Source organism: Solea solea, chromosome 20 (assembly GCF_958295425.1).
Source record: "Solea solea chromosome 20, fSolSol10.1, whole genome shotgun sequence".
Classification (NCBI taxonomy): domain Eukaryota; kingdom Metazoa; phylum Chordata; class Actinopteri; order Pleuronectiformes; family Soleidae; genus Solea; species Solea solea.
Window position 1 is genome coordinate 7469249 of NC_081153.1, and position 15416 is coordinate 7484664.

The 15416-nt window shown below is 43.2% G+C and overlaps 2 protein-coding genes across 2 annotated transcripts; both read right to left on the reverse strand.

Annotated features, from left to right (window-relative positions):
• Positions 1–371: 371 nt before the first annotated feature.
• Positions 372–7585, reverse strand: LOC131447404 (elongation factor 1-alpha). The gene is made up of 8 exons (XM_058619162.1): positions 7483–7585; positions 6156–6316; positions 3785–3964; positions 3414–3710; positions 3145–3295; positions 2237–2493; positions 1257–1491; positions 372–746 (listed from the first exon to the last, which is right to left on the reverse strand). Exons 2-8 carry the CDS (start codon positions 6297–6299, stop codon positions 622–624), a joined length of 1389 nt encoding a protein of 462 aa, XP_058475145.1. The 5' UTR covers positions 6300–6316; positions 7483–7585; the 3' UTR covers positions 372–621.
• A 208-nt stretch (positions 7586–7793) lies between these two features.
• Positions 7794–11518, reverse strand: LOC131447405 (elongation factor 1-alpha). Its single transcript, XM_058619163.1, has 8 exons — positions 11364–11518; positions 10379–10533; positions 9622–9801; positions 9244–9540; positions 9002–9152; positions 8661–8917; positions 8340–8574; positions 7794–8237 (listed from the first exon to the last, which is right to left on the reverse strand). Exons 2-8 carry the CDS (start codon positions 10520–10522, stop codon positions 8116–8118), a joined length of 1386 nt encoding a protein of 461 aa, XP_058475146.1. The 5' UTR covers positions 10523–10533; positions 11364–11518; the 3' UTR covers positions 7794–8115.
• Positions 11519–15416: the final 3898 nt, after the last annotated feature.

Consider the following 15416-nt stretch of genomic DNA (forward strand, 5'->3'; position numbering starts at 1 on the left):
GTGTCCCAGCAGGTTGAACGGAACGCCTCCCATGTGCTAACTTAACCAACCGGCCAGTTGGTAAAGCCTATGTCTTGCCAAAAGGACACACCTATGTGAAAGAAATGTGAAACAACTCAAATGCCTCACCTTCTGTGCCTGTGTGGATGTATATTAATATCTTTGTGGGGACATTTTGTCCGGACAACTTTAAAGGGCTTTTTCTGGGGTTAAGACCTAGTTTTAGGGTTTGTTTTAGAACTGGGTTTTGGTTAGGGTCAGAATTATGTCTATGATGTGTCCGCACTAAGATATAATAACAAGTTTGTGGACCAAAACAAGTTTTGCTGTTGTCTAACACTGGTGATGTGACAGAACACATAAGAACCATGTTAGTTTGGCAATGTTTAAGATTTTTATTATTTTGGTTTCAACTTAATCATGATCACAGTTTCCCCTAGAAGGCGCGTACCTTCCTTTCCTGCGGAAACTTTTACGATGGGTTTTAATCAGCATAAGCCAGTCCTTGAGTAGAGAGCTCTGCCTCAGAGAAGACGACGCTGGGTGGCAAGGAAGACGAAGGGATGGGGTGGCCCGCTGCTGCTGAGACGGGACATTTTCTTGGACATCCCGAATGACAATTCATTTCTTCTTTTCTGCCTTCTGCGCAGACTTGGTGACCTTTCCGCCGGAAGCGACCTTCTTGTCGACAGATTTGATGACACCGACGGCCACGGTCTGCCTCATGTCACGCACAGCGAAGCGACCTGAGAGGCACAGGAGGGTACAAATGCAATAAACAAATCAGTGTAATCATAATGAAATCCACTGGAACACAAACTAAGGAAGGTTGGTATTTGTATCATAGATTAAATACAAATGTGCATATTATTTGATTTAAATGTTAAGTAAATATGTTCTTCTGACCTTGTTGTTTTGATTAAACACCATTAAAAAGAGTAAAGCAACCTCATTGAAAACCTTATGATGTCAGCTTATATCTACATTGACTTAACATGTTCACCGCCATAGATCACCATTAGACAGCTTTTTCCAAACTGGAAACTGAAGTTTGTAAACCACTCTCCCACACCAAAGCCCATAGAGAAACTCAACACAGGAGCTGCAGGGGTCCTGTTGCCTTGTTTGGTTATTTTGTGTCATAAAAGGTAAATTAGAATGAACCATTTCACTTGCCAAAATCACAAAATGACACATTTGATCTCACTGACGAAGGCAGCAGTTCACACAATCCCAGTCCAAAGAGTCTTACTCACCTAGTGGAGGATACTGGGAGAAGCTCTCAACACACATGGGTTTTCCAGGCACCATGGTGATGATGGCAGCGTCTCCAGACTTGAGAGCCTTGGGGTTGTCCTCAAGCTTCTTGCCGGAACGGCGGTCAATCTTCTCCTTGAGCTCGCTGAACTTGCAAGCAATGTGAGCGGTGTGGCAATCCAGAACGGGGGCGTAGCCCTGTGCGATCTGGCCCGGGTGGTTCAGGATGATGACCTGAAATTTAGATGAACGTGGACATTGATAACCAAGAAGAACAAAACAACCACAGTGATAACGAGAAGTGAGGAGTCAAACATGTTCATGTTCAGACATGATTGATAGATGGGCAGGAGGGGTGATGAGGAGCAAGGAGGAGGAAGATGTGTTAATGTGAATTCTTTTCTTTTCTTTTCAAAAGTGTGCTCAGACATAAGTGAGAAGAAAACTAACATCTTAAAAATCTGAGTGGGTGATGAAAATGTGTCACACAAAATGGCATCCGGTAAAACAAGTTGTATAGTACATGGGACAACCATAGGACAATGTAACCGTGCTAAGCCAACATTTTTGTTTGATAAGGGCGTCTGTATTCAGCTCACTTTCAAAATGGTCACTGACCGGGTTACTGAGGCGAATGAAATACCCTCAAATAATGCGCTTCTCTGACAGGGAAGAGTTCCTCTTTCTTTCACTGCGCACAACTCATTATCACTCATGGATGGAGTTGGCAGCGAAACATGTTGAACTGGTTTAACCCAGCCCATGTTGACGCTTTCCAACCATCCCTAAAGCTGCAGGGTTTTTTTCACAATGTATTACTGAACGTGACGTGTAAACTGGATGTTTCAACACAGCTGCTTCTACCTTGCGTTACATGAGCAAACAAGTTAAAATCACTCCACTATTAGCAATCAAATAAGTAAGTTAAGTCACTGTTTAGTACTTTGTGATTTCACTCTCCTCTCCTCTTGACTCGCACCTGAGCGGTGAAGTTGTCAGCAGCCATTGGTGGGTCGTTCTTGCTGTCACCTGCCACATTTCCACGACGGATCTCCTTGACGGACACGTTCTTGATGTTGAAGCCGACGTTGTCACCGGGGAGAGCCTCAGTCAGAGTCTCGTGATGCATCTCCACAGACTTCACCTCAGTGGTCAGGTTGGGGGGAGCGAATGTGACGACCATGCCAGGCTTCAGGATACCGGTCTCAACACGCCCGACGGGAACTGTTCCAATACCTGAGAGGGAACAGAACGGGGCACCAGTATGATCTCCGTTTACTTTTTCATGTGCAAGCATGAATGAAGAAGTGTTATACACATTTTTTCTAAAATGATACACTGTGTGTGGTAATCAAAGGGACAGACATATACTGCATTTTCAAATACATCGGAACCGGAAGTGACGTCACTGCCAAGTTCCGAGCTCAAGACTGAAGCGACAAATACAACAGAAGTGCGGTAAGTGGTAAAGGTACCAGTGTTTGTATGATGACAGCAATCTTGGAATCTCATGTCCAGGTTTGAGAGGTTGCTCCAAGTTGGGCATCCGAGTTTAGGGTGGGTGGTCTCGTACAGGACAGGCCCAAGTCTTGAGAGTTGTAGTGCCCATTATTCCATTATTACTATGATTATTATGTAGCTTAGGGTCTGCCAGCAATTTGATTTCGCACTCTACACATTTTTCTTCATCACTCTGCATCTACATCCAGATCATTGGTCCGATTGGCTGTAGGTCTATCCAATTCGATCTACGAACTACGTCTATCCAAGGCATTTCGATCTACGTCTGTTGGTCACGCCTCTTGTTGACTACACCTTTTCAGACTCATACTCAAAACTCACAGGACATAATGTGACATATACATATATATACACACACACACTTACCGCCAATCTTGTAGACGTCCTGCAGGGGCAGACGCAGGGCCTTGTCGGTGGGGCGAGAGGGGGGCAGGATGGAGTCCAGAGCCTCCAGCAAGGTTGTACCAGTGGCACCGCCCTCTTTGCGCTCAATCTTCCAGCCCTTGAACCAGGTCATCTAAAACACATTGCGAGATTTGTTTGTTCGACATTGTGAGATTTCAAGAAAAGAGAGCAAAATGGATGAAATAATGATTATAATCAGTCAAAAGATATTTCAGCAAAGATTTCCTCACCTTGTCACTGGCCTCCAGCATGTTGTCTCCATGCCACCCAGAGATGGGCACAAAGCCAACAGTGGCTGGGTTGTAGCCGATCTTCTTGATGTAAGCGCTCACTTCCTTGGTGATTTCCTCAAAACGCTTCTGGCTGTAAGGGGGCTCGGTGGAGTCCATCTTGTTGACTCCGACAATGAGCTGCTTCACACCGAGGGTGTAGGCCAGCAGGGCGTGCTCACGGGTCTGGCCGTTCTTGGAGATACCAGCCTCGAACTCACCAACACCGGCAGCAACGATCAGCACGGCGCAGTCAGCCTGAACAGACGGAACTTGGTAAAACTTCATATCCTGGTGGTGAATTGAAAAGGCTCAATAATCAATGTATTTACCTGAGATGTTCCAGTGATCATGTTCTTGATGAAATCCCTGTGTCCAGGAGCATCAATGATGGTCACATAGTACTTGTTAGTCTCAAACTTCCACAGAGCGATGTCAATGGTGATACCACGCTCACGCTCAGCCTTCAGTTTGTCCAGCACCCAGGCGTACTTGAAGGAGCCCTTGCCCATCTGTTGTGTTGTTGGGAAAATACAAATATAAATGGAAATGTACGAATCAATTAGACACTTCCAAAAAAAAACATTTCTGACCTAATACCATGTCACTATTACATGTTTCCAATAACTGAAAGTAATGATTTGTGATTGACGTTATCGATCCCACACTGGGGAAATTCACATTGTTACAGCAGTGAAAGGGTTCAGAGATGGACAAGTGACAAATACAAGATAATAATTCAGATATCTGGATAATATACTAACTAAAAAAAAAAAACAAGCCTTAATATTTGATTTCAATTTCGATACACAGGAGTACTCAAGGTCATTACCCAGCACTAAGCTTCATACATGTTCCCTGCAGCATCTACTGCAGCTGAACATCGCTCACCTCACCCTTCCCTTTCAAGTGTGTTGGAGAACATTATGCAGCCATAAGTTAGAATTAAAGCAAAAACATTTTGTAAAATGATCCACAAAGGCAGCTCCTGATATAAATATAAATGGTTTGTTCTGGAGTAATGAAAAACAAAAATTCATACAGGCAGATGATTGTAAAATATTGTATCTTGAATTCAACCCACATTTTACACACTGGACCTTTAAGATTATACAATCTAATACAATCCACAAACCCTGAATATCGCATATGTGTGAGTGAGGGCTTCACATGTCTCACCAGGCTGCAGTGATCAGCTGTGTGGACGCATGTTATGATAAAAGCGGAAATAAATCAATTAAGTATAATATTGTTGGTGAAAAAATGTAAACATAGAGCAGGAATGGTTTCTGAACTAGCGGGTTATGGTTAATAAATGTGAGCGTTTGAACTGCAAATCATAATTTATAAACACAAAAACACTGCTGTGTTATGTTCTTTCTTTTCATTTTGAAAGAGTAATCTCTAAAAATCCCATTTTGTCTGTAACAAATGCTAATTTATTCATCCATTTGTATCTGGCTGTTTGGATTTTATTGCTTGCTGAATTTGTCCAGTGACCTTGAGTGTCACGAAATGCGTTGTATTATGATCTAAGTATTATGATCACTATTATTGTTAGGGCCCGAGCACAGACGTGGCTGGACAGGCCCAGACAGGCGCCAGCCCTCACCTTCCTTTTGATTTGTATGCGGGTTACCACAGCAACCATGGCAGCTGCTAAAAAGTATGTTTGCAGGAATAGCACGCAGAAGGCCACCGCCCCACCTCTATTCCTCTTCTTATTCTCTATTACATCTTCTTTTTAAGATGATAGTGAACCACAAAGCCGGTCTTGGTGCCACGTAATGGCAACAGGAAGTACACCTTCAGTAACAAGCATTGCCTCATTTACATGAAGTTTTAAGGGTGTGGTTTATATTCAAGATACTCAGGCCTTCAGCCTCAGTTATTATTATTACACACATAAAGGTGAGTGGTTTGACAGTGCAACAGATTGTCTTTTAGGAATATTTTTTAATATATATTCATATGATCTTAGGTTAGTTTTATTTATAACTCCTGTAAAGTATTTCTTATTTATATTTTGTACCATTTTATCTTTTCTTTGAAAACAACTGCTGCCATTTTTAGGCTGAGAAACAAAAAATTATTTTAGAGGAGTGTCATTGTAACTCTCTTAATCTGACAATCAAGTAAAGTCTAAGTCTCAGTCTTCTGGCTTTAACAGTGGGGTTTAAATCAAACAATTGTTGTCTTTTGTCTGGACTTAAAATGTTAAACAGTGAAAAATGTCAATCGGTGTTTCCCAAACCTGGGAAATTATGTTGTTCTCAGACATCTTGATTTGTCCACAAACTAAAATGTTTCCGTTTTAATTATTTATTTGTGAAATGAAGCAATGAAACCAAAAAATATTCACATTTAGGAAGCTGAAAAATCGGAAACTTGATACCCAGTAATCGAGTTTTAAGATAGTTGACTATATGTTGTTTGTATTGCTGAAAGCTGTCTATACAATATATTTGTTATCCTTTTCTCTGTATGTGTCAATGGATGGGACACATTTGAACAGTAGGGGGCAGTATTTGACCGGCTGATCTCAGTCAACCGTCACCGCCACACCCGTCTCCCCTCAATTATGAATGAATATACAAACAGTCTGTGGGATCAGCGGTGTCATTACATGTTCAACATTGTGATCATTTGTAATCATAATCACAATAAGGCATTTTAAATGAGCGTATGGCCTGGTGAACGAACCTCAGCGGCTTCCTTCTCAAACTTCTCGATCGTTCTCTTGTCGATTCCTCCGCACTTGTAGATCAGGTGGCCGGTGGTCGTGGATTTGCCGGAGTCGACATGGCCAATGACCACGATGTTGATGTGGATCTTCTCCTTTCCCATTTTGATTTAATGCTTCTCTACACAACATGGTTAGAGAGAGAAAAGCTGTGTTGATTGTATGTGATGGTCAAAACACAAATGTATCTTTAACTGGTGTCTAATTAATCAACAGCGTTCTGTGTGGAAGGGGATTTGCGTAAGTGGGTTCATTTTTAACAAAACAAATTGTCTTATTGGAACTGACGCAAGACAACGTGACGTAAATCAACCTTTTTAACGCAGTGGACACAATGCCGCGTTCACCGTTGTAATTAGAAGCATCACAGTGGGAAACGTTCACTTTAGCTTCATTATTTTCCATTTTAAATCAGATAGACCCACACTTGCGAATAAAGACGCGACTTCTATAAGATCAGGTATATTAGCTCTTCGCATAATGGCTGTAAAGGCATAGTAAAAATCCCCAATATTGACAGAAATCAAACGGATGGTGTCATATGTTCGATATAGCGAATTGAAAATAAGCTGTAGCACGTACTTTAGCTACAAAACTCATAAAAGGCGTTTGTCATTGTTGTGCCGACACCGAGTACACGCAGCATTTTAAAAACGCCTGTCCGCAAGCTGTTCTGCTGACGGTGCGTGGACGCAGCAGTCACATGTCCCACTAACAGCGTAGTTAAATTTCACCTGTTTTTACCCAAGTTATGGGGGACATAATCAGCAAATGAACACGATACACTGATAAAACCCCTGTCATTTCAAAAAGACTCGTCCACGACGCATAAAAGTTGCGTGCATGAGTCATGCACCATGTGCTCGATACCGGCGACCCAGCCACCATGTTGCGCCGTTAGCGCATAGCCGCCATGTTAGCTCTGCTCAGGGCGCGCACCCCGACATTTTACAGCAGGCACTTGGGTGGAATGGTGCGCGTTCACGAGGATAGAATGGGCTACCATGACTGGCAGAAAAGGGAAAACTGACTTCCCCGTTATGTACTTCAAGTGGAGCAGCATAAAAACAAAGCCGAATAGACACACATCAAATTGGATAACATTAGACAAGGTAAGGTTGCACATTTTTACCCCTTTCAGAGTAAGCAGAGTTATTTTAAACACAGCCAAGCAGTATTGGTAAATACAGTCAAGTCATCCTTTTGAAGGTCAAGAATGAATGGTTTTTTCTGAATGCTGCCTCAATGGTAGAACATGCATTTCGCAGCAAATCTCAAAACACCAACCTGTGTAAAAGCAAGTCGTCCCCTGATATGAAGCGGAGGGAAAAAAGGACAGAACGTGAGCCGTCCTTAGTTTTTATACTGAACTAGAAGAGAGGGAGGGCTGTGCATGCCCGTGTTGCTGTCAGACTAAAAATTAAGGGGTGCTATTGGCTGGGGCTGCATAACTCCTATCAAGGCGATTGGATGGTAAGTGCATCACTGGACACAGATAGCATGGTCAAAAACGGCTGCAACACAGGATAGAGGGTAGCTTGCCTATGACAGTAAAACCGTCACTCTAACTGCAGCAGAAAAGGATCAAGACGAGCCAATTTCAATTTTTTCAAAGACATTTATTTTTATTAGTTACCAGCAGCTTTCTTTCCAATCGAATGTGGCATTAAGAACAATAGTTTAACCATTTCCAACTTAAACTTAACTGAGTACAGGCACCGTCATGTGATTCAGGTAAGTGACAATGCCACATTGTTCTTTTTTCCTGCGAAAACTTTTGCGATGGGTTTTAATCAGCATAAGCCAGTCCTTAAGTAAAGAGCTATGCCTCAGAGAGGATGTTCTGGGGTGGGGGGAAGATGGACAAGTGGCCCGTTGGTGCCGGAACACATTTTGTTGCTGGATGTCCTGCACAACTATTCATTTCTTCTTCTGGGCTTTCTCTGCAGCCTTGGTTGTCTTTCCGGAAATATCCTTGTGCTCCACGGCCTTGATGACACCGACAGCCACAGTCTGCCTCATGTCACGCACGGCAAAGCGACCTGTAAAACATTTCAGGGGATGAGCACATTTGCTTTATTCAGCTGTAGTATGAATACACATTCCTGAATCATGCACTGGACATTTTTCGGTACATAACATACCAAGGGGAGCGTAGTTGGAGAAGGGCTCCACAACCATGGGCTTCTGTGGAATGAGTTTGACAATGGCAGCATCTCCAGACTTGACGAACTTGGGGTGGTCCTCAAGCTTCTTGCCAGAACGACGGTCAATTTTCTCGATGAGCTCCTTGAACTTGCAGGCAATGTGAGCAGTGTGGCAATCCAGTACGGGGGCATAACCCTCGTTGATCTGGCCAGGGTGGTTCAGGATGATGACCTATGGACACAGCATATATTATTCAATAAACATCCATTTATTTCATTTCCTTCACTTTTAGATGCATTTCATGTGCTTAGACTCACCTGGGCATTGAAACTTTCAGCAGCCTTAGGTGGGTCGTTCTTGCTGTCACCAGCCACGTATCCACGACGGATTTCCTTGACGGACACGTTCTTGATGTTGAAGCCCACGTTGTCACCGGGAGAAGCCTCAGTCAGAGACTCGTGGTGCATCTCCACAGACTTGACCTCAGTGGTCAGGTTGGGGGGAGCGAAGGTGACGACCATGCCAGGCTTCAGGAGACCGGTCTCAACACGTCCAACAGGTACTGTTCCAATGCCTTATAAATTGAGAATATTATTAGAATGCATTCTTAACTCCACCATGAACTTCAGCCATTACAGAATAAAATTATGTTCCCTACCGCCGATTTTGTAGACATCCTGCAGGGGCAGGCGGAGGGCCTTGTCGGTGGGGCGGGAAGGTGTCAGAATGGCATCCAGAGCCTCCAGCAGGGTGGTTCCACTGGCATTACCCTCTTTGCGCTCAACCTTCCATCCCTTGTACCAGCTCATCTACAGAAAGGTGTATGAGGGGAAAAAAAATTAGTCCTTACTCGCCACCGGTTCAACCAATACAGCTTTTCTTGCAGCATGACAATCTCACCTTCTCACTGGCCTCCAGCATGTTGTCTCCATGCCATCCAGAGATGGGCACAAAGGCAACAGTGGCTGGGTTGTAGCCGATCTTCTTGATGTAAGCGCTCACTTCCTTGGTGATTTCCTCAAAACGCTTCTGGCTGTAAGGGGGCTCGGTGGAGTCCATCTTGTTGACTCCGACAATGAGCTGCTTCACACCGAGGGTGAAGGCCAGCAGGGCGTGCTCACGGGTCTGGCCATTCTTGGAGATACCAGCCTCGAACTCACCAACACCGGCAGCAACAATCAGCACGGCACAGTCAGCCTGAACAGACAGAACTTGGTAAACCTTGTGCTTTCATGTGCTGGTGATCAATTGGAAGGACTACATAGCATATGTTTTTACCTGAGATGTTCCAGTGATCATGTTCTTGATGAAATCCCTGTGTCCAGGAGCATCAATGATGGTCACGCAGTACTTGCCGGTCTCAAACTTCCACAGAGCGATGTCAATGGTGATACCACGCTCACGCTCGGCCTTCAGTTTGTCCAGCACCCAGGCGTACTTGAAGGAGCCCTTGCCCATCTGTGGAGGAATTCACAAGTCAGAATTTTTTTAATAAAACATAAGGGCACCATTAAAAAAGAATCATAGCAATTAAGAAATGTTCCATTTCCAACATACCATTTAACAATTAATTGAATTCAACATTTAATCAAATTGAATAATAAAATGTTCAGTAAAGATAAAAATTTTTTTTACATTTTAACATAAAATACCATCTCAAACTTTAAAAACTACAATTGTGAAATGAAACCATTTAATTTTGAATCAATGTTAATTAAAAAAAAAAATATATATATATATAAACACACATAATATACCATTTATAAATCATTGTTTGAAGAAATGACGTTTTGGCGTTTGAGGAAGTCAAATACACACCCTGAGGCCATAAATAAATGCATTGAGCCGACGGCGATGACTGTTAAGCTCCGCCCAACGTGCGCGTGCACGCTGCCACAACACCCTCGCGACGGGGGAAGCTCAGCTAAAGAGTGGGCACGCTGATGCCGCCATCTTGGGACGTCGATTAATACGGCAATACGGGGGACAAATAAGCCCCAGTAACCTTAATTAAAACATGTAATACAAAACTCACCTCGGCGGCTTCCTTCTCGAACTTCTCGATGGTTCTCTTGTCGATTCCTCCGCACTTGTAGATCAAGTGACCAGTGGAGGTGGACTTTCCGGAGTCGACATGGCCAATGACCACGATGTTGATGTGGGTCTTTTCCTTTCCCATTGTTGTAATTTCTGCCATAAAAGAGACCCATCCATTAAACTCCACTCATTGAAACAATTAAATGAGCATTGGCGTTTCATATTTAACGGTTTTTAATTATGGGTAGCGTGGGGCGTAGACGTGAACCAGAACCATGACGTGCCGGTGCGATTATAACACAACTTTCCCCGTAGACGATTTAAAACGTGGCGATATGGGGTTCACGTTGAAAAAAAACTGATTCGAATTGTGTGTTTCAGCATCACTTGTCAAAAGTAACGGTTCAGACTAAGCCGCTAACGGGCGGCGTCGGCGGCTGCTGCTGCAGCTAGGCCTCACTCGGCCACAGGCCAGTCGAGACACGTGTTCCTCCGTGGGCCACGTCGTATAAAGTTACAAAGATCGCCAAATATCCATTGGCACCGCTATCCAGACTTCCACCACTTGTCACTGGAGGTTGGTGGTATCAAGGAGGGAGAAGATGAGAAAGAAATTCCGTCCTCCAACATCCTCGGCTCTGCTTTCAACAGCCTCCCTTCTTTGTTCCCTTGCCCACTGCTCCAAATAACATCTTTTTTTGTTCAATCAGTTAAACACATCCTCGTTAGAACGTTCGAAAACCAGGGAAGCAAGCCAACATTTGCCAATTTAAACACCCACGCGTGATCACTACATTAACTGAAAAGGCTGAAATCCACAGGTTATTCTCAAGTTACATAACCGTCGAGACAAAGTTTTCCGTTAATTAACGGGCCGTCGAAGGAAAAACCCTCACACACACACCGCGTATTCCTGTGGCTATACATCGGTAAAAGTTCGTCCACGCTTCTGGAACTTGCTAATGAATCAAAGCTGAACTTACCGGTGTTTCTGGGTTTATCACCAAAGCTGCTGCCCCTAGCCAGGTAACAGAAAGAGGAAGTCTGCGGCTCAACACGGGGGTTTTATACCGAATGGGAGGCGGCTTCAGTCCCCGTCGCCCTCCCTGATATCAGACCCCGCAAATCACACACATTCCTGCCAAAAAACGTCAGCACGTCACCGGATGAACCGCCTGGAACACGCGTGTCTCATCCGGCACGTCATTCCCGTCACGTCTCAGTGACATGAGGAACTTTAGATAACACGACAATCATCATTATCATCATCTTTGAGACGAACAGCGAGCACTCTGATGAGTAGTTCTACAGTCATTTAATCACCTGCTTCTTCAGTTTTTATTGATCAGCAGCAGATTGGAACATAATACTCTTTAAGACTCTGTTCTAAATTCGACTTTATTGAGGACGAAGTTTTCTGCACACTGCAGAAACAGTGCTGGCCCTAGCCTTTATGGGGCCCTAAGCAGGACTTCATTTGGGGGCCACCATTCCACCACCTCAGAGTAGCTGGTTCTTGACTATTATTGATACCAGTGTAAATCTATAAATTCCATTCATTATCGTTGTTAGTAAACCAGTTTAATCACGTTGGACTTAGAACAGATTTGCAAATGTGCACTAAATGAGCAAATCTTCCAACTCCAAAATAAAACTTAAGATCAGCATTATTCAGATATCTTGATGTACCTTAATATATATAGATTTCCTTAATATGCTCCAAAAAATATTTCTCCACACACCATTTGGGCCCCCATGGTGATCATTATTGCATTATAATATTTGATTCCTTATCTATAGTATCCATCCATTATCTACCGCTTTATCCTCCACCGGAGGCTGTGCCACTCCCAGCTGAGAAAAGACAGGGGTCACACCCTGGATAGGTTGCCAGTCCATCACAGAGCCAACACGTAGAACCACCATTGACATGAAAGAAAACCCCACAGCAACATTCTTGCTGTGAAGCAACAGTGCTCCAGTTTTCTTTATCTCTCTATTAATTCCAGGAGTGTTTGGTCTGTCTGTGTCTCTTTGATGTCAGGGCAAAGGTTTAGAAGCACTTTGTTATGTGGTGAGTAAATTCCTTTGATGATGAAATTAGCATAACATCACTCCTCCATTGAGGCAAAGACTGTCTGTCTGTCCGTCATTCCACCTTTTGATCACAAGATTGGTTCAACAGCGCGCTTAAACAGGCTTAGAAACTTGGCAGGTGTCTTACGGAGACCACCGGTGTGTGCAAGTGTGGTGGGTGTATCGCTAAACAAGTCGCTTCTGCACGCCTGAAGACAGTCGCGCTAATAGAGAGAAGTCCCGCTAATGAGACATAGCATATTCATCTTTAGGCATGTGGAAGTGACTGGTTAAGTGATACGGTGACCTGAGCGCTGTTAGTCTTCTTCTTCTCCAGGCTGCACACTTAGAGGTGCAATGCTGCCCTCCACAGTTTGAAGTTCCCAATCACATACTGAAGACCGAGATTACAGTTTTAAGTCAGATCGAGGTCGCCTGCCAAGTTTGAAGCCCGTCAAGGTATGCGGGTTACCTGACAGACGGAATAACAGACAGACTTGTCTAAAACAACAACTAAAACATTATCAATCTTCAAATGTGCCGTTTTAACACAAAATCTTCCATTAAGGTTGACATTAGAGGCCCAAACTCACCAGTAAACCAACAACTTCTGTGTCCAAGTGCGATCCAAAAACGCTGTTTCGTCTACTTCTTCTTCTTCCTCCTCTTGTGGCAGGCTGTACACACTGAGTGGTCCAATCCTCCACTTTTCAGTAATGTTTTCTAGTAATGTTCTTGCTCAAAGTCATCAAAGAACTCTTGCCTTTGATAGGCAAGTGTTGCAGACAGACAGAAGCCTGTAAAAAGCCGTAGAATAGCTTTAGCATTTCTAATACATATTCATATACATTTCCATGTATATATACTTGTATTTTTGAATACAACACCTTTTTGAAAACTCCCCTCAAATTTCAACATACATCTTACAACACTGTGATAAATCATAAAAACTATATGGTGGCTAAGATATTTGACCACACTTTCCAGATAGGACAAAATACAAATCTCACATGTCGGGCAGGGAAACAACAACACATTATTACCATGAAATATGCCACTACAGTAAGTCATACACAACTGAGTTAAAGTGGCCGCCATACACAGCCATTTATATGCAGCTGCTAAGCAGAGTCTACATTGTAATCATGGTACATCAAGGCTGATTTTTTATGGAAAAGTACAACAAAAAAATGCTTGTAGACACACAGAGAATGGAACAAAAAACATAATTGCTGTACTTTTGCTGTAACTGTAACAATTGGCAAACACAAACTGGTTCCAGCCTCACACATGTTTGACATTTATGACAATAAGCTGAATATATTTGGTTTTGGGACTGCAATTCTAAAAAACAATTTGGGGCACATTTTAAAAGGGAAATCAGATATTGGTGAGACAATGAACCAAGATGGGTTAGAGTTTTTGACTTTTTCAATCATTTACTTACAAAAGAAGCTACATGAGCACAAAGCTCATCACCCACTGAGACCCCAGCTCGTCACCCTGACAAGATTATTTAAATCCATCTGAGATTTAAATTCAAACAGATGCCTGACCCTGAGAAGATGAACTCAAGCTGTTTTCAAGATTCCTTATCAGCCAGGCATTTACATTCACACCACATACGCAAGTGTGTGAACTGATTAAAAGTGAATATTCAGGGGGGCAGGGTATCGTCTCTTATGTTCTTCTTTACAAATTGAAAAAAGTAGCTTGGGTTTTCTGGAACTGAAAACAGTGCATCCAAAAAGATAAGAGATGAATAACTAGGCTGATTAAAATACAGAAATCATACAACATGAATGGATAAAACTGGCCTTTTTGTCATTAGGATGCTGTTTGGGGAGGTGTGCAGGTCAACTTAAAGGCCCTAAACTTCACCGGCAGTTCCTCAAAAATGAGGGTTCTACCTCATCAGAACCAGGTTTCACCCAAACATAGTTTAAGTTCATACATTTCTTTATTACTCAAGCTGTCCAGTGCATTGAGTTGATAAGAAATGAATAATTAGTTCTGATTAAAATACCGAATGTTGTCGTTAGGCTGCTGCTTGGGAAGGTGAGGAGGTCAAATTCTGCCTCATCCTCCATCACTGTGGCACGTTGCCCAGTTTAGTCAACTGACAAAATCAAGAACACACACACATATGAAACAACTCGCTGGGTTTTTCCTTTTAATGCAGGTAACGGCCGATTCAACTTGGCAGCTGTTGCGTTCACTCAGCACAGTGAAGGTGAAGGAGGTAGGGAGGGTGAGATATGAGACATGGCGACAGGACGGAGGAGATAGAGACTGGCAACGTGCCGACGGGGTCACAACAAGTGAGAGAAATAACTAGAAAAACGTTTCCCTCTGCTGACGTTTGTGAGAAAAAAAACAAAAACATTTAGGCCATGACACTGAAAACTATGTAAGCTGAAGACGTCTCCTCCAGGGAACCTCAGATGTTTAAGTCCACATTCCTTTGTGGGCATAGAAAGTTATTAATAGGTCACAAACCAGTTCTGCTGCTTTTCAATGCACACAGTCTAATGTACTTCAAACGTGTGATTGTAGGTGATTGTAGAAGCGTATGGGAAGAAAACCAAGTGTTTGTCTGCTTTTAAACCTACTCTAACACAGTCACAGGCTAGTTAAAAACTACCTATGTATCTATGTCGTTCACAACAGTAAATACATAGAATAGAATAGAATACATGAAGAAACTATGAAGTTCAAAGTTCCCACTGTGGGGGGCCTGATCGACTGGAGACGACCTCGGGATACACAACGACTCTGAACTCTGACAGGTCTGAGTGTTCGTAAAGATGTAGCCTCCGGTGATTTGGTGACTAATCAGAGCAAACACAACCAGCCGCTGTGTCATTACTTCAGGCTGTAAACTGGAGCAGGGCCGGGGAGAGAGGGGAGGGGGTGTGTGAGTGTGAGTCTGAAGGAAACTGAGAATGTGATCCAACAGG

Bases quoted from the DNA above. Each gene is read 5' to 3' on its own strand.
- LOC131447404 (XM_058619162.1), bottom strand. From the start codon at position 6,299: ATGGGAAAGGAGAAGATCCACATCAACATCGTGGTCATTGGCCATGTC. The intron at 3,965-6,155 runs GTTCGTTCACCA...ACAACACAACAG, and splicing joins TTGAGAAGGAAGCCGCTGAG to ATGGGCAAGGGCTCCTTCAA. The intron at 1,492-2,236 runs GTGCGAGTCAAG...TCTAAATTTCAG, and splicing joins CTGACAACTTCACCGCTCAG to GTCATCATCCTGAACCACCC.
- LOC131447405 (XM_058619163.1), bottom strand. From the start codon at position 10,522: ATGGGAAAGGAAAAGACCCACATCAACATCGTGGTCATTGGCCATGTC. The intron at 9,802-10,378 runs GTGAGTTTTGTA...ATTCCTCCACAG, and splicing joins TCGAGAAGGAAGCCGCCGAG to ATGGGCAAGGGCTCCTTCAA. The intron at 9,153-9,243 runs GTGAGATTGTCA...ACCTTTCTGTAG, and splicing joins TGCTGGAGGCCAGTGAGAAG to ATGAGCTGGTACAAGGGATG.